Genomic DNA, 23,105 nt, shown 5'->3' with positions numbered 1-23,105 from the left:
TTGACTATTTAAATATAATAGTTGCTCCATGAAAATGCAACCACTTTTTCCCCCCATCTTGGCATTTAAATCTATACCAAGCATCTGTGAAGTGGAACAGGAGAAAGACTGGCTTTGATCTGAAGTGGAGAAGAGGGGGATGGGATACTTTTTCATACTTCCATTTATCAGGAAACAACAGGAAAAAAGCAGCACAATTAGATCGGAGCATTCTATTCATATTTTTTTTTAAAAAAAGGTTTTATGTGCTGCCTTTAAAAATAAGAATTTTTCAAGCACTTCCAAATAAAAATAAACTGAAATAGTTATAAAACAGCAGGCACCAATGCTAAACAAATTAAAAGTTTTTATCATTATTGGTGAATTGGGAATTAACTCTAAAGCAAACTTAATTTAATTAACTGCTGAATAAACCAATCTGAATTATTTGTCTCATTCAGCAAACTATAGTTTTCAATCACAAGTCATGAACTAGGAATAGAAACTCAGTTGAATATGGGGAAGGGGAAGTATGGTTTAGAATTACTTTTGAACTGGGTAAAAGGCCATGTAGCATGATGAATTCTGCCGAGATTAAAAGGGGATTGGACAGGTTTAAACATGATAAACATGTTTTTTTTTTCTTTTAAAAAAAAAAAATAAGGAAGCTGAGACAGTGTGCAAGTGTAAGATATATTCCAGAGGGGAAAAAACCTGATCCAATAAATCAGCTTGATGTTTAAGACTCAAATTATATCCCTGCCACCTGTCTTAATGTTAAATTATCACATTATCATTCAAGCCTTTGGCAAAAGAAAAAATGCTGGGAGGAAAAAGATCAATTCCAAATTATAAGAAATAGTTTGAGATTAATGAAAAACTTTTTATCTGATTTTTTAAAAAAACTGGTGTATGCATAAATTCAATTGTTTTGTTACATTATAATGAATTTACCAAGTAAAGTAGAAGACTGGGATCATCCAAGAACAATTGTACCACAATGGTAAAAGCTGTCTGCATCCACACAAATAGATTCATTATTAGAATGAGTGTTCAGTGTTGGAGGGCACTGAATAATTAACGTATGTTATCCTGTGATAAAGGGCAATGCTAATTTCACTCTGCTGAAGCAGAAGGATTCAAGAGTTAAAGAAAGTTAATATACTGGGCAAAAAAAGAAAACATTTGAACAATGTTGTATATTCTGAAAGAATAGATATTATTATTACAATAGATAAAGGTTGGGAAGTTGTTCTGATGGTGCAGTTGAAAAAAGATTTAATATTGTAATTAATTAATTGATTGATTTGATTTATAAAGAGATTCTGTATATCACAACATTCCAAATTGTAGCTTATTGGAGTTGGGAGAGGTTTTCAACATGGCTTTGGGATTTCTGCCTTTTTGTCATTAAATTATAAGTCCATCCCACCCTTCAGTTTTCAGTTACAAAGCATTACAGAATTAAGTAACCTTTAATAGTAGTGAATTTTTCTCTACATGTGGTTTCAACACGGTATTATCTAGAGGCACCAGAGCACAACTGTGACTTCGATCTTTCTGGCTGGAAAATGACGGCATTTTAAACTTATGTGAAGAAGATGGCTGTTTTATGCCATCTGTTACTTATTTTGCATCAGCATTTTACCATAGTACGTAGCTGCATTAATTTGCACAAATCATAACATTTGAAATACATGTTCAAGCTCAGTAAAGAATTTAATAATCAGAAAACTTAAAGTTTGTTTTAATACCTGCTTGAAATACAGGTAATCTTTGACTTACAATCACAATTGAGCCCAAAAGTTCTGTTGCTAAGTGAGACATTTGTTAAAGTGAAATTTGCCCCATGTTATAACCTTTCTTGACACATTTGTTAAATGAATCACTGCAGTTGTTAAGTTAGTACCACAGTTGTTAAGTCAATCTGGCTTCCCCGTTGACTTTGCCTGTCAGAAGGTCACAAAAGGTGATCACATGACACCAGGACACTGCAACCTTCATAAATATGAACCAAGTTGTCAAGTGTCTGAATTTTATTCACATGACTATTGGGATGCTGCAACAGTTGTGAAAAATGGTCATGTCACTTTTTTCAGTGCTGTTATAACTTCAAATGGTCATTAAATGAAGACTACCTATATAGTGCAATAGCTATAAATGTAGACACTGTTTCTACATGTTATATGAGAAGTGTCATTTTATCACTGCAGCATAAATGGTAAAGACCTATGTTTTAGAAGTCTAATTTATTAATCCAAATGTGTCATAAAAATGACTAGTATGAGAAGACAGTGTAACTTCTTTGAAATTCAAATAATAATTTAAGATTGTAAAATTATCCCAGTGAAGTAATTTACAAATCTCCTAGTCAGTTAAAATCATTTTAGATATTTAAAATCAATTTAAATATTTAGAAAAATAGTCCACAATTATTTATTTATTTATTTATTTATTAATCAAATTTCTATACCGCCCTACTCCCGAAGGACTCAGGGCGGTGAACAGCCAAGATAAAATACAGATAATACAAATATTAAAAAATCCCTTAAAATTATTAAATATTTTCGGCCGAAACACAGATTAAAACACCCAATTTGTAAAATCACGAATTAAAAATTTAAAAGATGGGAGTTAGGCCAGGCCAGCTTGCTGAAATAGAAAAGTTTTGAGAGCACGGCGAAACGTGCGCAGGTCCGGGATCTTCCGTATCTCTGGGGGGAGCTCGTTCCAGATGGTAGGTGCCCCCACAGAGAAGGCTCTCCCCCTGGGGGCCGCCAGTCGACACTGTTTGGCCAACGGCACCCTGAGGAGCCCCTCTCTATGGGAGCGTACTGGTCGGTGAGAGGCTATTGGTAGCAGAAGGCGGTCTCGTAGATACCCCGGTCCGATGCCATGGAGCGCTCTAAAGGTGGTAACCAAAACCTTGAAGCGCACCCGGAAGACCACCGGGAGCCAGTGCAGCTCGCGCAGGAGGGGGGTCACATGGGAGCGCCACGTGATTTTCAATTTTACATTTCAATTTCAATTCCCATCTTAATTTCAATTAATTCTTTTGTTACTTTTATTTCTCTCCACTTAGTGCTTCCTCCAAATCAAAAACAGTTCATTTTTTTTCAGATTTCATCTACTAATCTATTTTACATTAAATAGTATTTTCACATATAATTTCTACAACTAACATCCTTCTCTTTATTATTTGAGTTGGTACAAAATGCAGTGATCTGTGCATGTAATGGTGAGTACCATTACAGCAGGGGTGAAATCCAGCAGGTTTTGACAGGTTCTAGAGAACTAGTAGCAGAAATTTTGAGTAGTTCGGAGAACCAGCAAATACCACCTCTGGCTTGCCCCAGAATGAGGTGGAATGGAGATTTTACAATATCCTTCCTGCAGGAGTGGGGAGGGAATGGAGATTTTGCAGTATCCTTCCCCTGGAGTGGGGAGGGAATGGGGAGTTTGAAGTATCCTTCTCCTGGAGTGGGGTGGAAATGTAGATTTTGCAGTATCCTTCCCCTGGAGTGGGGAGGGAATGGGGAGTTTGCAGTATCCTTCCCCTGGAGTGGGGTGGAAATGGAGATTTTGCAGTATCCTTCCCCTGCCATGTCCACCAAGCCACGCCCACCAAACCACACCATGCCCACCAAGCAACGCCCACATAACCGGTAGTAAAAAAAAATTGGATTTCACTACTGCTTTACAGTCATATAAGATTATTTTTATAATCCCTGCACTGGCTTCTGATAGGGGCAATTCAGAATGCTAGCTTTAATATATGCAGTGTTTGATTGCTTGATCTTAGCTTTTCCAGACTATCATGTTCAAGTAAAATCAACTTATACTGTATACTTATTTTAGGAAGGGATTAAGCTCACACACATTCCCTCCAATATGAGATTTTGAGTTGGGCTCAAGACAGTTGCAGCCTTTCTTCTGGAATAGCATACCTCCATATGTTTAGCTGGCTCTGATGCAGTTCAAGAAGGCAGTGAAAACAGTGTTTTAGTAGAACCTTTAATATGTAGTTAAAAGTGTCACCAGAGACATGGAGGCGTGCTGTATGGTTATTTGATTTAATTGTAAGTATTTTACTAATTTTTTCATTATTTTTGGTTAAACTGCCAGGAATGGGCAGCTCTTAAATTCATAATGATTTTTGAAGATGAGCTATAAAAAATCAGTGATCTCTGGGCCAGTCTGTGACAAAAGCTGCCCACATATCATTTCTCCCAGGAAAAACAATCTTGCATTTTCTTCCACAGTGGTAGACAAAGCATTGCCTTCAGCCTACTTTCTCAAACCCTACTGCAGTTGCAACTCAGAACAAACTCTTTCTCTGTTGTATTTAATCTAAGGACCACAAGAACAAGTGGAATAGTATATTCCGATTTATAGAAAAATTCCCAAGAGGAATAAAATAGAATATTTAAAAAAAAAACATGTAAAGAAAACTTGTGGTGCCACTCCAAGTTTTGTTCAAAATGATGTGTTCTATAGTAAAAATAACGTGTATTTTATTTTAGGCCTTGAACAGGTAAAATCTTCACTTTGAGATTGAAATGTATTAAACTGAAAATGGTTTCGTACCTTAAGTTGGGCAATATTGCTTATGTCTACATATTAGGGAATTTACCTATATTTTGTTAATAACTCTATTGTTGGAACTATTTGAATATTTATAGTATTATCTGAAGTCATAGATTGTAGATTAAATCATTAGTTCTGTTTATCTAAAATCTATGCATAATCATATCCTTGATCTTAAAAATAGTTCTTCAATAAACTATCATTTTGGTTACAAATATATTCAGGTTTAATGTTTTATAAATACTTCTGGATGATAGGAATAGCAGAGGTTCAAACTGGCACCCACATTAAAACACTTCCTTCATTTTTTCCAATCCACATTTATAACAAAAAAGGATCACATCAATCTTGAGTTTATTTGCTCAGAGAATTATCTGTAATGCAGCTATCACAGTAAGGTATCCTTGTGAAATTGGTTGGTGATTTCTAGGCAAAACAAGTTTACCTCCTGTGTGGAGGTAGTCTCCTGTGTGGAGATAGAAATGGAATAGTCTTTTTCACTGATAATATTAAAATTAATCAGATTGATTTAATGGACAGACAGGAATCTATTTTATTCCTGTGCAGGAGATGTGGATGTAATTTTCAACAAGATTTCCTCAGGTAGATATTTGATTCAATATGTTGGCAGAGATAATGGCAGAGATAATATTATATATGCATTTGATTGCATATTTGATTAACTTCTGCTTTCTGTTTCTATCTGTCTTAAATAATTTCTCTCTTAAATAATTTACAATATTGATTATATAATTGGTTTGTTGTAATTTATATATATAGAAGACCCAATATGTGGATTAGCTCAACTATTTTAAATCATAGCTGATTTAGCATTTCATTGATTTTCTGACGAATAGGTATCAATTTTTTTTCATTACATGGTTATTTAAAAATGGATGTCTTTTTGTGGATTTTCTAATGTTAGTATGACATATGAACAAGGTGATTCTGATAATCACTTCTGCTTATTTCGGTTGATTTGTTTAGCTTATAAAAGCTGTGTGAATTTGTTCATTTATTGAGATTTTAACTGAAGCTCTCCTGTGTTGCCCATACTTTTGGAGTGTAAACTCTAAGAATAGTGGTGCATTATATCCTAGTCAGATTGTACCCAGCTCTATTATCCACACTGCTAAATACCTGAGGGATATAAATAAATAAAATAATTTCTGTTCTACCTCCACATGTATATATATCTATATCTTACCATATGTTCTCCATAAACATAATAAAACTGGTCCTAGTTGTACTGTCAGTTGGAACAAACAATGTTTTAAAATTTATTTCAGTATTGTACTATTAATCTGGTTCATGAGGGATTTTTCTTTTATTTTGCTGATTGCACTGTTATAAAAAATAATCTTAAGAGTAAGCTTCTTTTTCTTTCTTCCCTCTGGTAGGTTTAAGGGATACTACAGGCTCAGAAAGTGATGGTGGTGACTCAAGTAGCACAAAATCAGAAGGAGCCAATGGAGCAGCAACAATCCAACCCAAGAAAATCAAGGGGATTGGATTTGGTGACATTTTCAAGGACAACCCCATAAAGCTACGTCCAAGGTCAATAGAAGTAGATAATGACTTTCTGCCAGTTGAAAAGGTATGGTATATAAATTAGTCACATGTGTTCAGACTTGTGTGTTTGTGTCTCAAGAGTAGATGTTCTGCCAAGGTCAAAAAAAGGAACTCTGCTTAAAAATGTAATTGAACTTTCTAATTGCCTAGAAAGATATGTCAATGATTCATTCCTATGTGTAGTTATTTCTTTTCTATAATAAAGAATTCTTCAGTATCTTTCTACAGATTGTTTTAATTTTGTTACAGGAACTCTTAGACTATTCAAAATCTGTTGTGGAATTAATTTCTCCTTATGTCAGATTCTATAAATAGATTTCTATATCTATGAGATTACTTCCACATTGATATCCAAAATGGGATATTTATTTTGAATTCAACCTTCCAATATATGTTGTATATATCATGAAAAATGGCAGACCCTGAATTTATCATTATTTTTTTATTATTTTTTTTATTTTACTTCAAATTTATATACCGCCCTTCTCCCTAGGGACTCAGGGCGGTGTACATAATAAATACATTAAGAACAGATTAAAAGAAAATATCTCAATTTGGCCCAAAATTTAAAAAGACAAACAAATTTAAAATCATTTAAAAGATTTGTTAGGCCAGCCCGGCTTGTTGGAAAAAGAAAGTTTTAAGGGCACGGCGGAAGGCACGGAGGTCTTGGATTCTCCTTATCTCTGGGGGCAGCTGATTCAAGAGGGTGGGAGCCCCCACAGAGAAGGCCCTCCCCCTGGGGGTCACCAGCTTGCATTGCTTAGCTGATGGCACCCCGAGGAGGCCCTCTCTGTGGGAGCGCACGGGTCGATGGGAGGTTGTCGGTGGCAGAAGGCAGTCTCGAAGATAACTAGGTCCTATGCCATGGAGCGCTTTAAAGGTGGTAACCAACACCTTGAAGCGCACCCGGAAGACCACTGGGAGCCAGTGCAGCTCGCGCAGGAGTGGTGTTATGCGGGAGCGCCATGCAGCTCCTGTAATTACCCGCGCGGCCGCATTCTGGAGCAGTTGGAGCCTCCGGATGCTCCTCAAGGGGAGCCCCATGTAGAGACATTGCAGTAGTCCAGGCGAGAGGTGACGAGGGCATGAGTGACTGTGTGCACGGAATCCCGATCAAGAAAGGGGCACAACTGACGAATCAGGCAAACCTGACAAAAGGTCCCCCTGGCAACAGCCGTCAGATGTTCCTCTAAGGACAGCTGCATATCCAGGAGGACACCCAGATTGCGCGCCCTCTCCATGGGGGCCAAAGACTCACCCCCGATAGTCAGCGATGGAGTCAGCTGACTATATCGGGATGCTGGGAACCACAGCCACTCAGTCTTGGAAGGGTTGAGCTTGAGCTTGTTCCTCCCCATCCAGATCCGTACAGCCTCCAGGCACTGGAGGGCATCACTTCAAGGGCATCGCTGGGGTGGTCTGGGGTGGAGATGTACAGCTGGGTATCATCAGCGTACTGGTGGTATCTCACCGCAAAGCCATGGATGATCTCACCCAGTGGCTTCACATAAATGTTGAACAGAAGGGGCAAGAGGACCGACCCTTGTGGCACTCCACAGACGAGAGGCCTCTAGGTTGACCTCTGCCCCCCTGTCAACACAAACTGCGACCGGTCAGAGAGAAAGGAGGAGAACTACCGTAACACAGAGACCCCCATCCCCAACTCTTCCAACCAGTGCAGCATGATACCATGGTCGATGGTATCAAAAGCCGCTGAGAGATCTAATAGGACCAGAACAGAGGAGCAACCCCTGTCCCGAGCCCTCCAGAGATCATCAACCAATGCGACCAATGCTGTTTCCGTGCTGTGCCCAGGCCTGAAACCCGACTGGAACGGATCCAGATAGGACGTTTCCTCCAGGAATTGTGGGAACTGTCGTGCAACCACACTCTCAACAACCTTCGCCACAAAGCGAAGGTTGGAGACAGGACGGTAGTTAGCCAATACTGCCGGGTCCAGGGAGGGCTTCTTGAGGAGAGGCCTCACCACCGCCTCTTTCAAGGTAGCGGGGAAGTGATCCTCACTCAACAAAGCATTGATAATTCCCTGGAGCCAGCCATGTGAGACCTCCCGGGAAGCCAGTACTAACCAGGAGGGATACGGGTCCAGTAAACATGTGGTCGCATTAAGTCTCCCCAAAATCCTGTCCACGTCATCCGGAGTCACAAAGTCAAACTCTTCCCAGATAACATTCTCAAGACTATTCCTCGTCATCCTGCCCGGATCTACCCAGTCAGAGTCCAAATCCCGCCAGATCTGAGCGATTTTGTCATACAGATATCATCCGAAATCCTCAGCCCTGCCCTCCAGAGGGTCCTCCCACACTCCCGGTTGAAGCAGGGAGCCGGTCACTCTGAACAGGGCCGCTGGATGATTCTCTGATGATGCAATAAGAGCGGGAAAGTAATTGGACTTCACTGCTTTTATCGCCACTAGGTAGGTCTTAATATGCAACCTTACCAGTGTTCGATCAGATTCGGTGAGACTGGCCCTCCAACCACTCTCCAGGCGTCTTTTCCGGCGCTTCATCTCCCTCAGCTCCTCAGTGAACCAAGGAGCCGCGAGGGATCGACACCGGGTCAGAGGCCGCAAAGGCACGATTCGATCTAAGGCTCCGCTAGCAGCCCGATCCCAGGCCGCCACCAGGTCCCCGACCAAGTCATGTGCTAGAACCTCAGGAAATGGCCCAAGCTTCATCTGGAATCTATCAGAATCCATCAGGCGCCTGGGGCGGACCCATCTTGTAGGCTCCACCTCCCTGCGGCGGGATGTAGCGGTTCGGAGATCTAGTCGAAGGAGCAAGTGGTCAGACCATGACAAGGGTTCCATGTCTATATCCCCTATAACACATAATACCATAATTACGTTTAAAATAGTACTTTTTGCAATCTATGCTACTCTATTGCACAGTTCCTTTCTCTTTCAGTTCAAAATCTTTTACCATTCCTTCTCTACCTCTGTCCTCCAGCAGATATTCTGTGATTCGTGTGATTCGTCTAAGGCCAGTAATGCAACCTAGTATCTCCTTCCTGGCACACACAGAGCCTCGTAGAAATCATTTTGGCACCTGAACAAGAAGAGCAATAGCAATAGCACTTAGACTTATATACCGCTTCACAGTGCTTTCCAGCTCCCTCTAAGCAGTTTACAGAGTCAGCATATTGCCCCCAACAATCTGGGTCCTCATTTTACCGAACTCGGAAGAATGGAAGGCTGAGTCAACCTTGAGCTTGGTGAGATTCAATCTGCCAAACTGCTGGCAGCCAGTGATCAGCAGAAGTAGGCTGCAGTACTGTACTCTAACCACTGTGCCACCGTGTCTCTTAAGCAATAAATTAAATAGGTTTTTTTGTAACACAGAAGCTAAGACTTTGTCTATAAATGCCCTTGAGAAATGTCTTTCAAAATCTGAGTTCCATCTGAAGATCATCAGAAGAAATACATTTGGATAGTAGAGAAAGGCTTGAGTATAGAAAATAATGGTGATGGATTATTTGAACTGGCCTTTGGCTGCTCTTTCCTTGATGTGCACCATTTATGGATTTGCTTTCATATTGTTGGTCTCTGAAAGTATTTTCAATGGAATCGGCTTGTTTTATTTTGGTACTATGGATTCTTTTCAGATATTTTAAGTCTTTTGCCTTTTCTTTTCTTTTTTTTTAATAAAAGTTTTTTTCATTTTTTAAAACAAACAAACACATAATACATCAATCCTTCCATGTGTCTTCTCAGTGTTTCTTCCGTGACTTCTTCTCTTTATTACTCCTCCTATCTTCATTTCTCCTTGATAATTTCCATTTCTCTGTTGCGATATTTCCCCCAAATTAGAATACATTTAATATAACATTCTCCTTATTTAATTATCACAATCTTTATCTATATCTCTTTTTTAACCAATCATAAAATTTCCCCCATATCTTATAATAGTCCGTATCCTCTCTCTCTTTAATCATCAAAGTTAATCTGTTAATTTCTGCACAATCTAAGATTTTTTTAATTACTTCCCCTTTCAAAGAGATTTTCTCTGCTTTCCATCTTTCCACAAATACTATCCTCGCTGCAGTTATTATATGTATAGTCAAGTATGTATTTTATTTACTCATTATCTCTGGTAGTATACCCAATAGGAACAGCTCAGGTTTTAAATCAATATGTTGTTGGATCATTTCTTCTAACCATGTCTTAATTCTGCTCCAATACTCTCTAGCTTCTGGGCATGTCCACTACATACAGTATGATAATAAGATCCTGGTATTAGATGGCATTTCCAACATTTAGCTGATTTGTCTTTAAAAATTTTTGACAATTTTTCCGGAGGCATATGCTATCTATAAAACATTTTATATTGATTCTCTTTATATGCAGTGGACATTGTTAGTTTATAGTTTTTTCCCCATAACTGTTGCCATCTATCGAGCTCAATTGAATATCCACAATTTTTTGCCCAGGCAATCATTGTTTCCTTTACTTGTTCTTCCTCTAATTCCATACTAAGCAGAAAGCTATAGATTTTTAAAATTATTTTATCCTCTGTTCCCATGAGTATCTTATCCAAATCTGTCATTTCTAAATAAAAACCATATAATTTTGCATCTTTTTCATACTTTGCTTGTATTTGCATATGCGTATTTATTTATTTATTTATTTTTCAGATTTCTATACTGCCCTTCTCCTTTCGGACTCAGTGCAGTGAACAGCCAAGATAAAAAACATTTATACATAAAAGTTAAAAATAGATTTAAAATAATTAAATAAATTTGGCCCATAATTTAAAACTTTTCAATTAAAATCCATATCAAATTTTAAAACTAACCATAAAATCAGGACAGCCCGGCTAACTGAAAAAAATAGGTTTTTAGGGCCCGATGAAAAGTCCGGAGGTCGGAGATCACTCGTATCTCTGGGGGTAGATTGTCCCAGAGGGTAGGTGCCACCACAGAGAAGGCTCTCCCCCTGGAGGTCACCAGCCAACATTGTCTGGCCGACGGCACCCTGAGAAGGCCCTCTCTGTGGGAGCGAACTGGCCGGTGGGAGGCAATTGGTGGCAGAAGACGGTCCTGTAAGTACCTCGGCCCTAAGCCATGGAGCGCTTTAAAGGTGATCACCAACACCTTGAAGCGCACCCGGAAGTCCACCGGAAGCCAATGCAGCTCACGCAGGAGAGGAGTCACATGGCAGCGCCCTGTCGCTCCCATAATCCCCCATGCAGCTGCATTCTGCACCAGTTGGAGCCTCCGGGTGTACCCCAAGGGGAGCCCCATGTAGAGAGCGTTACAATAGTCCGGACGAGAAGTGACGAGTGCTTGAGTGACCGTGCGTAGGGAGTCCCGATCCAGAAAGGGGCGCAACTGGCGTATCAGGCGAACCTGATAAAAAGCCCCCCTGGCCACAGCTGTCATATGCTCTTCTAAAGACAGCCGTGCGTCCAGGAGGACACCCAAGTTGCGGGCCCTTTCCGTGGGGGCCAATGATTCGCCCCCAATAACCAGTGATGGCACCAGCTGGCTATACCGGGATGCCGGCAGCCACAGCCACTCAGTCTTGGAAGGGTTGAGTCGAAGCCTGTTTCTCCCCATCCAGACCCGCACGGCCTCCAGGCACTGGGACATCACTTCCAAGGCATCATTGGGGTGGTCTGGGGTAGAGATATACAGCTGAGTATCATCAGCACACTGATGGAACTCCACCCCAAAATCACGGATGATCTCACCTAAAGCTTCACATAAATGTTGAACAGGAGGGGTGAGAGGACCGACCCTTGTGGCACCCCACAAACAAGGCGCCTCAAGGTCGACTGCTGCCCCCCTGTCAACACAGATTGCGACCGGTCGGAGAGATAGGAGGAGAACCACCGCAAAATGGTGCCCCCCACTCCCAGTCCCTCCAGCCGGCGCAACATGATACCATGGTCGATGGTATCAAAAGCCGCTGAGAGATCTAACAGGACCAGGATAGAGGAGTAATCCCTATCCTGAGCCCTCCAGAGATCATCCACCAACGCGACCAATGCCGTTTCCGTGCTGTACCCAGGTCTGAAGCTGGACTGGAGCGGATCCAGATAGACAGCTTCATCCAGGTACTGGGGAAGCTGTTGCGCCACCACACTCTCAACAACCTTCGCAATAAAACGAAGGTTGGAGACTGGACGATAGTTAGCCAAAACAGCCAGATCCAGGGATGGCTTCTTGAGGAGGGGCCTCACAACTGCCTCTTTCAAGGCGGCTGGCAGGACACCCTCACTCAAAGAAGCATTAAAAATCCCTGGAGCCAGCCTCGTGTAACCTCCCGGGAAGTCAGCACCAACCAGAAGGGACACGGGTCCAATAAACATGTGGTCACGTTCAGCCGTCCCAAGATCCTGTCCACGTCCTCAGGAGCCACAGGATTGAACTCCTCCCAGATAACACTCTCAAGGCCTGCCTCAGTCATCTTGTCTGAACTAACCCAGTCAGCGGCCAAGTCTTCCCGAATCTGAGTTATTTTATCATACAGATACTGTACAAAATCCTCAGCTCGGCCCTGCAAGGGGTCATCCCGCGCTCCCAGATGGAGAAGGGAGCGGGTCACCATGAACAGGGCGGCTGGGCGGTTATCTGATGACACGATAAGAGCGGCAAAATAGCTAGATTTTTATCGCCACTAGGTAGGTCTTAATATGAGACCTTACCAGTGTCAAGTCAGATTCGGATCGGCTGGCCCTCCAACCACTTTCTAGGCGTCTTTTCTGGCGCTTCATCTTCCTCAGCTCCTCGGAGAACCAAGGAGCTAAGTGAGTTTGGTGCCGGGTCAGAGGCCGCAAAGGTACGACTCGGTCCAAAGCCCCGGCGGCCGCGCTATCCCAGGCAGCCACCAGGTCTTCAGCCGAGTCATGAGTTAGAGTCTCAGGAAAGGGCCCAAGCTCCCTCTGGAACCTATCAGGATCCATCAGGCGCCTGGGGCGGAACCACCTGGTCGGTTCCGCCTCCCTGCGACGGGGTGCAGCGGTCAGAAAGTCAAGTCGAAGGAGCGAGTGGTCAGATCATGACAAGAGTTCAATACCTATATCCTCTGTATCAAGGCCACTCAACCACTGACCAGAGATTAAAAACTAAGTCCAGAGTGTGTCCCCCTATGTGAGTAGGGCCGTGAATTACTTGGGTCAGGTCCATGGCCATCATGGAAGCCATGAACTCCCGAGCTACCTCAGACGTTTCACCGATAGATGGCAGGTTGAAATCCCCCATGACCACAAGTCTGGGAGTATCAGCCGCCACCTCGGCTATGACGTTGAGGAGTTCGGGCAGGGTCGTTGCCACGTGGCAGGGAGCCAGGTACGTGATCAACAAACCTATCTGCACCCCACGACCCCACTTCACAAAAAGGGACTCACATCTGGCTATCTGAGGTACAGTGGTCTCCCTCGGATCAAGACCTTCTCTTAGAATGACCGCTACCCCCACCGCCCCTGCCCTGAGCTCTCGGCTGATGAAATGCACGGAAGCCTGGTGGGCACATCTCCACGAGGGGAACTCTCCCCTCATGGCCCAGCCAGGTCTCCGTAATACCTGCCAGGTCCGCTCCCCCCTCCTGAATAAGGTCACAAATGAGGGGGGCTTTATTTACTACGGACCTGGCATTACACAACATCAGCCAGAGACTCGGGCCCTGAGACTCTAAGCAACCTGAGGAACGGGAAGAGCTAAGGGGACCGGGGCATGCAATCGCTCGGAGATAGCAAGTGCATGTCCCCACCACACGATACAGCCCCCTGCCCCCGCCATACCTGCCCCTCCCACTCAGCGTATTAATAGAAAAGCCCTCAACGGAGGGCATTCTAACAATCCCCTTTCTCCCAGAGTATACCAGTCTATCACAATCCCTTGTTCTTCCATTTCTTGTTTCCCTTCCAATTCCCCCTTGTCTGTAAGTAAGTCTTTATATCTAAAAATATTTCTAAAGTTAACTATATTTGGGTGTACCAATGCTTCCATTGTTGATAGCCATATTGGAATTTTCACATAGTATTTATCTCTAACCTTCTCCCACATTAATAACAATGCATTTCTTACATAGTGTCTATGAAAATACATATGTATCTTACTTGTACCATACCATAAAAATGCATGCCATCCCAATTGCAAATCATGTCCTTCCAAAGTTAGTAATCTTATATTTCTTAATTCAATCCATTCTTTCATCCACATCCACATTCGCCTGATTCGCCAGTTGCGTCCCTTTCTGGATCGGGACTCCTTAAACACTGTCACTCATGCCCTTGTCACTTCCCGCCTGGACTACTGTAATGCTCTCTACATGGGGCTCCCCTTGAGGAGCACCCGGAGGCTCCAACTGGCACAGAGTGCGGCCGCGCGGGTGGTTATGGGAGCGACGTGGCGCTCCCATGTAACACCTCTCCTGCGCGAGCTGCACTGGCTCCCGGTGGTCTTCCGGGTGCGCTTCAAAGTTTTGGTTACCACCTTTAGAGCGCTCCATGGTTTAGGGCCTGGTTATTTACGGGACCGCCTGCTGCCACAAAGAGCCTCCCATCGGCCGGTACACTCTCACAGAGAGGCACTCCTCTAGGTGCCGTCGGCCAAACAATGTCGGTTGGCGGCCCCCAGGGGGAGAGCCTTCTCTGTGGGGGCACCTACTATCTGGAACGAGCTCCCCCCAGAGATACAGAGGATCCAGGATCTACGCACCTTCCGCCACGCTCTTAAGACCTTTTTATTTCACCAGGCTGGTCTGGCCTAACCTTTCCCATTCTTTTTTAATGTAAATTTTAATGTAAATTTTAATTTGTTCTTAACCTGGGGTTTTAAATTTGTCTTGGGCTAAATTGATTTAATTTGATTTTACTTTTGCTCTTAATTTTTGTATTCTGTGTGTTTTATTCTGTGCCTGTTCACCACCCTGAGTCCTTCAGGAGTAGGGCAGTATACAAATTAAATAAAATGAAAAAATGAAACATCAATGCTGCTACCTGGTAATGTAATTCCCAATTTGGCAGTCCAAATCCTCCCCTTATTCTTGCATCTTGTAGCATCTTTATATTAATTCTTGCCTTTTTTCCCTGCCATATAAACTTCCTCATTATCTTGTTTAGGTGTTGAAAATAACTCTTTTCAATTTTTATAGGAATTGTCTGAAATAAAAACAATAACCTCAGGAATATATTCATCCTGATTATTGCTATTTTTCCCATAAATGATAGTTGTAAAGTTTTCCATTTTTCCAAGTCTTTCTCAATTTGTCTTTCTAATTTATAATAATTATCCTCTTTTATTGCTACACATCTTGAAGTTAATTGTATTCCTAAATATCTCCCTTTTTTCACAATTTCTATATCCAATTTCTCCCTTAATTCTCTTTTTTGTTTTTCTGTAATATTTTTACCAATATTTTTGTTTTTTCTTTATTTTTAAATCTGCTTCCTCTCCATGTTCCTCTACTTGTTCTAATAATTTGGATCCTGTTTTTTGGGGTTCCTCCAAGATAAATACTAAATCATCCATAAAGGCTTGTAGTTTATATTCCTCTTTTTTAATTTTCATCCCTTTTATTTCTTCATTTCATCTTATATTTCTATTTAGCACTTCTAGAGTCAATACAAATAACAATGGGATAATGGGCATCTTTGCCTTGTTCCTTTTGTTATCTTAACTTTTTCTGTCATCTCTGCATTCATCATTATCTTAGCTGATTGTTTATCATATATTGTTTTTATAATATTCATAAATCTCTCCCCAAAGTCCATTATCTGTAGTTGCTTTATCATAAACTGCCAATTCACATTATTAAAAAGTTTCTGGGCATCTAGAAATATAATTGCCATTTGTTTTTCTAGATGTGTCTCATAATATTCCAACGTATTCAAAATTATCCTCATATTGTGTCTAATTTGCCTTTTAGATAGAAACCCGTTTTGGTCCATATGAATGAATTCATTTAATAGTCTCTTTAGTCTATTCACCATTATTGAAGCGAAAAATCTTATAATCCACATTTAACAATGAAATCGGTCTATAGTTTTTTATAAATTGTAAATCTGAATCTTCTTTAGGTATAAGTGTTACATAGGCCTCTATTCAGGAATCTGGCATTTTTGCTTTTAATAAAAGTTCATTAAATAATTCCAGCATTACATTGCTTAACACCTCTTGAAGTGTCTTATATAGTTCCACTGGTAGTCCATCCGGACCTGGTGTTTTCCCATTTTTTTGTTTTTTAATCGCTTCTGTTAGCTCCATCATTGTTATTCTCTCTTCTAACATCCCTTTGTATTGTTTAAATAGGTCTGCTTTTCTAAAAATTGTATTATCTTCTCTTCAGATATCTTCTCTTGATAATAGAGCTTTTCATAATAATTTTGAATTTTCTTTTCTTCACTTCTATAATGTATTTTCCCCTTTTCATCTTGTAAGTATTTTATTACTTTCTTCTCTTTTTCTTTCTTTTTTTTTTTTTTTTGTATGCTAACCATCTTCCCGGTTTATTCGCATTTTCAAAAAAAAATTATTTAGATGCTCTTAATTTATTTGCCAAAAATTCTTGCTCGTTCAAGTTTATTTCATGTTTTTTCATTTCCATTTGTTTCTTAATTTTGTTGTTTTGTGTGTCCTTTTGTAAATCTTCCTCTAGTTTCTTATATTCCTCTTCCAATTTCTTCTGTATTTGTCTTTTGTTTTTATTTTTCTTTCCCAGATATGTTATTACCAAGCCCCTAATATATGCTTTCATTGTGTCCCATACATTCTGAAGTGATGTGTCCTCCTTTTTGTTTATTTTGAAGAAAAACTCTAATTCCTTTTCCATTGTCTGTTGGAATTCTTTTTCATTTAATATTACTTGATTCAATGTCCAGCTTGTCTTTTTCTTCTGTCCTTTCCAAGTTATTGTTATTGGATTGTGGTCTGCCCAAATATTTATTTAAATGTTTACTTCTTGTATGCTATCTATAAATTCTGTTGAAATCCATATCATATCTATCCTCGACCACAACAAATGTCTATTTGAATAAAAGGTGTATCTTTCAAATGTTTTTGTCACCAAATATCTTGAATACTTAATTCTTCAATCATTGTGAAAAAAGATTTTGGGAGAGTTTTTCTGGGTTTCTTATTTGTCTTTGTTGTTTTATAGTCCAACTCCACATCCATTACAGCATTAAAATCACCCATTATACGTATATATTTATAGTCCAATTCTATAATTGTCCTGTACAGCTTCTTATAAAATTCTTCTTGTTTGTCTTTTGGAGCGTATAATGCTATCAAAAGTATTTGTTTAAAATTCATTTTTATTTCCACCATTAAAATCCTGCCTTCTTTATCCTCAAATATTAATTTAGGCTTTACTTTTTCTTTGACATATAAAACTACTCCCATCTTGCTTTGTTGTATCAATGGGGTAAATACAACTCCTAATTTTGAATGCTCTAATAATTTTGTATGTTGTTTTCTAATATGTACTTCTTGTAAGCATATAATATCCATCTGTAGTCTATTTAATCTGTTAAAAATTCTGTTTCTTTTTGTCACTGAATTCAGTCCATTTACATTTTTGATATTGCTTTTATTTCTTCTTCCATATTTTACTTTACTTGTGACTAGTTTTAAGTTTCATTGCTCTTGTCTCTCTTTGTTCTTTTGGATCCTTTGATCTTGCAGCTTCTCTTAGTGCTCTTTCTTCCTGTTCCTTTGTTCTTTCTTCTGTACCTTTTTTTCCCTCTTTGTGTTTAAGTCCTCTTGTTGCTCCCAATTCATCTTCTAATGGACCACAAAATTGTTCATAAAATAACTTCGCTTTTTCAATTGAATCTAATCTATGTCTTTGTTCTTGCCATGTCACCAAGATTCTTTCTGGTACTAACCATCTAAAACTCACTCATTTTGTTATTAAAAATTTTGTTAAAAATTGATATTCTCTCCTCAAATCTCTAACTTTTAGGTATTTGCCTCAGTGCTATTATTTCTTTGTCTTTGTACTTCAATGCTGTCCTTCTTGTTATTCGTACTATCTCTGATTTTAGTGCTTTCTTTGTAAATCTTATGTGTACTTCTCTTGGTAATTTGTTTCTCATTTCATATCTTGTATGTACTCTAAAAGCCTCATTTAAAATCTTCTCCTTGGGTTCTTCTATAGCTTCTGCCAGCATCTCAGCAATCACCTCTGGTAAATTTTCTCCCTTTTCCTCCTCTATATTTTGAAATCTTAGATAATAGTCAGAACGGTCCATTTCCAACAAGATTATTGTTTTTTCTTGGTTTCTGTCTACTGAAATCTACTTTTCTTCTAACTCTTGAACCCTCTTTTCTGTCCTTTCCGTTTTTTCCTCTACTTTTTGGATTCTTTCTTCATTCTTCCCAATCATCTCTTTCATTTCCTTTATGTCTTGTTTCAAATCATCATGAAGGGACTGTATGAGATTTTTTACTTCCAATGTCTCTGAAGTTTTTGTTTCTGTCGATGAGGGACTGCTGCTGGGTGTAGATGTGCTGTAAATTTCTTCATTTCGATGTTGTCAAAGATAAATTTGTTATCCTTGCCTTTTCTTAAAGGTATAGTTGTTGGCATTATCAATTTCACTGACGCAGTCTGATAAGTTATTTTGGACAATAGTTTTGACTATCTATGTAGTGATGCAGTTATAGGAAGGTGTTCAGTAATTTTTTTAAAGGACTACTTTCTAAGAAATGAGAAATGCAGTTATCTTCCTAATGAATTAATTACTTTTGATTTTTAGATTTATAAGCGAGAGCCATGGTGGCACAGTGGTGAGAATGCAGTATTGCAGGCTAATTTAGCTCACTGCCAGGAGTTGGAGCCTCATCGGTTCAAGGTTGATTCAGCCTTCCATTCTTCTGAGATTGGTGTCAACTTCGAACAGAACCTGGCCACAGTCATCTCTCTGTTCCTCAGTTGCCACACAGGGGGGAAGGAGGTTGGAGTGAATTACTAGATACAACAAAGCTTTCTCAAGAGAACCAGGGTTATCTCCATTGGCAATAGATAAGGTTGGGAAAGGAGTGGCTGAAGAGCCTGCCAATTAACTCAATTAGCCAATGTGATCTGTGACACTTGAGGATGTCCTAGTTTAATTATACTGAAACCATGGGAAAGATTTAGATTTGATTTCCATTGAAGTTGTGCTGATATGTACTAATTAAAGAAGACCTTTGAGAAGGAGCCAAGTCTCAGGGTTCTGATTTGCTTGAGTTCATTAGTTGGAGCCTTGACATTAAACCAAATCTCATAAACCTACCCAAGGTCTTGAGCCCTGGCAACCTTTCCAACAATACCAGAAGGGTGAAAAAGACTCAGGGAAGATCGGAAATGGAAAAATCAAGCTTGGTGCACCAGGCCATCGAGGTCTCCCCCACTTCAAGTGAGGGAGAGGGAATTCTGGCCCAGAGGGACCAGCAGCCTGTCCCCTATGACAGTGATAATGAGGGTGAAAATGACCCGATGGTGAGTGAAGCCCTTTGCCATCCCTGCAAGAATCGTGCTGCTAAGTCAGGAATCATGGGAAAGTTGGACGGCCTAATAGATTCAGGCTGCACCAGGTGCCTAATTAGTCTACTGACAGTGTTGAAGCTAAGTTTAGTTTAGTTTAGTTTAGTTTAGTTTATTTGATTTGTATACCGCCCTACTCCCGAAGGACTCAGGGCGGTGGACAGCCAAGCAATAAAATACATAAATACACAAAATTTAAAAACCAGATAAAATCAAATTAAATCATTTTGGCCCGGACAGATTAAAACACCCCAATAATTTAAAGACAGATTAAAATTTACATATTAAAAGAGGGAGGAGATTAGGCCAAGCCCGCTTGATGGAATAAAAAGGTCTTCACAGCACGGCGGAAGGTGCGCAGATCCGGGATCCTCCATATCTCTGGGGGGAGCTCATTCCAGATGGTAGGTGCCCCCACAGAGAAGGCTCTCCCCCTAGGGGCCGCCAGCCGACACTGTTTGGCTGATGGCACCCGGAGGAGACCCTCTCTATGAGAGTGTACTGGCCGGTGGGAGGCTATTGGTGGTAGTAGGCGGTCCCGTAGATAACCAGGTCCTAAGCCATGGAGCGCTTTAAAGGTGGTAACCAAAACCTTGAAGCGCACCTGGAAGACCACCGGGAGCCAGTGCAGCTCGCGCAGGAGAGGTGTCACATGGGAGCGCCATGACGCTCCCATTACCACCCGCGCGGCCGCACTCTGCGCCAGTTGGAGCCTCCGGGTGCTCCTCAAGGGGAGCCCCATGTAGAGAGCATTACAATATTCCAGGCGGGAGGTGACAAGGTCATGAGTGACCGTGCGTAACGAGTCCCGATCCAGAAAGGGACGCAACTGGCGAATCAGGCGAACCTGATAAAAAATCCTCCCGGTCACGGCCGTCAGGTGCTCTTCTAAAGATAGCCGTGAATCCAGGAGGACGCCCAAGTTGCGAGCCCTCTCCGTGGGGGCCAATGATTCGCCCCCAATAGTCAGTGATGGCGGGACGTCGGAAACCACAGCCACTCGGTCTTGGATGGGTTGAGCTCGAGCCTGTTCCTCCCCATCCAGATCCGTACGGCCTCCAGGCACCGGGACATCACTTCAAGGGCATCGTTGGGGTGATCCGGGGTGGAGATGTACAGCTAGGTGTCGTCAGCATACTGATGGTACTCCACCCCGAAACCACGGATGATCTCGCCCAGCGGCTTCACATAAATGTTGAACAGGAGAGGCGAGAGGACCGACCCCTGTGGCACCCCACAAATGAGGGGCCTCGGGGTCGACCTCTGTCCCCCTGTCAACACAGACTGCGACCGGTCAGAGAGAAAGGAGGAGAACCACCACAACACAATGCCGCCCACCCCTAACTCTTCTAACCGGTGCAGCATGATACCATGGTCGATGGTATCAAAAGCCGCTGAGAGATCTAACAGGACCAGGACAGAGGAGCACCCCCTGTCCCGAGCCCTCCAGAGACCATCAACCAACGCGACCAATGCCGTTTCCGTGCTGTACCCGGGCCTGAAGCCCGACTGGAACGGATCCAGATACGTCGTTTCATCCAGGTGCTGGGGGAGCTGTTGCGCGACCACACTCTCAACAACCTTCGTCACAAAACGAAGGTTGGAGACCGGATGATAATTCACCAACATTGCCGGATCCAGGGAAGGCTTCTTGAGGAGAGGCCTCACCACCACCTCTTTCAAGGCGGCAGGAAAGACACCCTCACCCGACAAAGCATTTATAATCCCCTGGAACCAGCCTCGTGTCACCTCCCGAGAAGCCAGCACTAACCAGGAGGGACACAGGTCCAATAAACAAGTGGTCGCGTTCAGTCTACCCAGAATCCTGTCCACGTCCTCAGGGATCACAGGATCAAACTCATTCCAGATAACATTCTCAAGACCTGCCCCAGTCCCTCTCCCTGAGACTACCCAGTCAGAGTCCAGATCTTCCCGAATCTGAGTGATTTTGTCATACAGATATTGAACAAAATCCTCAGCTCTACCCTCCAAGGGGTCCTCCCACGCTTCCTGGTGGAGCAGGACACCCTAAACAGGGCGGCCGGGCGATTATCTGATGATGCAATAAGAGCAGCAAAGTAACTACATTTCGCTGTTTTTATCGCCACTAGGTAATTCCTAATATGAGATCTTACCAGTGTCTGGTCAGATTCAGAACGACTGGCCCTCCAACTACCCTCTAGGCGCTTCTTTTCCGGCGCTTCAACTCCCTCAGCTCCTCAGTAAACCAAGGAGCTAAATGAGATCGGCGCCGGGTCAGAGGCCGCAAAGGCACGACCCGGTCCAGAGCTCCAGCGGCTGCCCTATCCCAGGCGGCCACTAGGTCTCCAGTCGAAGTGTGTGCCAGAGCCTCAGGGAATGGCCCAAGCTCCATCTGGAACCGATCAGGTTCCATCAGGCGCCTGGGGCGGAACCATCTTACTGGCTCCGCCTCCCTGCGGCAGGGTGTAGCGGTTCGAAGGTTGAGACGAAGGAGAGAGTGATCAGACCATGACAAGGGCTCGGTGACTATATCCCCTATCTCAAGATCACTCAACCACTGTCCAGAGACAAAAACCAGATCCAGTGTGTTTCCCCCCGGGTGGGTAGGGCCATGAATTAACTGGGTCAGATCCATAGTTGTCATGGAAGCCATGAACTCCCGAGCCACCTCAGACGCCTCGCCCACGGACGGTAGGTTGAAATCCCCCACGACCATAAGCCTGGGGATATCAACCGCCACCGCCGCGATGACGTTGAGTAGCTTGGGCAGGGCTGCTGCCACGTGGCAGGGAGCCAGGTACGTGATCAGCAAACCCATCTGAACCCCGTGGCCCCATTTCACAAGGAGGGATTCACAGCCGGTCGTCTGAGGGACAGTGGCCTCCCTCGGTTTCAGACCTTCCTTAATGATAACCGCTACCCCCCCCGCCCCTCCCCTGTGACCTCGGCTGATGAAAAGCAAGGAAACCTGGAGGGCACATTTCAATGAGGGGAACCCCCCCCTCCTGGCCCAACCAGGTCTCCGTAACACCTGCCAGGTCCGCACCCCCCTCCTGAATAAGATCACAGATGAGGGGGGCTTTATTTACTATGGACCTGGCATTGCACAGCATCAGCCGAAGGCCTGGGCCCTGAGGGTCTATGCAACCTGGGAGACGGGTGGAGCTTTGGGGGCCGGAGCACGCCATAAGGATCAGAGCAAAGAGACTGCCCCAAGCCATGAGGCTTGAGCTGTTCTGACCTAGGCTTCCTGATATAGTAAAAAGCACGCAATTAGTCCCCAAACCTCTTTTTTTTATTGTAACAGCTGTGAATTCCTTTCATTTGCAGCATGTGCTGAATCACCAAGAGTTTATAAATAGTCCAACAGAAGTATGCCTTTGTAGAAGGCTGGTAAACACCCACCTTTAACTTCTTTGACATGCTGCCAAAGACCTAATTGGCAATTATCTTGGCAAGGCCGCACGGAAACACAGAATCAAAAATG

General features: G+C 42.4%; 1 protein-coding gene across 1 annotated transcript in view; it reads left to right on the top strand.

Moving 5' to 3' along the window:
- Positions 1-23,105, top strand: part of SH3KBP1 (SH3 domain containing kinase binding protein 1) — a 435,673-nt gene that overhangs the window by 293,785 nt on the left and 118,783 nt on the right. The window contains exon 7 of the mRNA XM_070943239.1: positions 5,967-6,163. Within this exon, the coding sequence (XP_070799340.1) occupies positions 5,967-6,163 (197 nt within the window). The remainder of the gene's footprint in view (positions 1-5,966; positions 6,164-23,105) is intronic.

This window comes from Pituophis catenifer, unplaced genomic scaffold (genome assembly GCF_029215685.1).
Source record: "Pituophis catenifer annectens isolate HBS135680 unplaced genomic scaffold, rPitCat1.0.hap2 SCAF_4, whole genome shotgun sequence".
NCBI classification, from domain to species: Eukaryota; Metazoa; Chordata; class Lepidosauria; order Squamata; family Colubridae; genus Pituophis; species Pituophis catenifer.
Note: the sequence above shows the minus strand (reverse complement) of the source record. Positions and strands in the feature narration are given on the sequence as shown.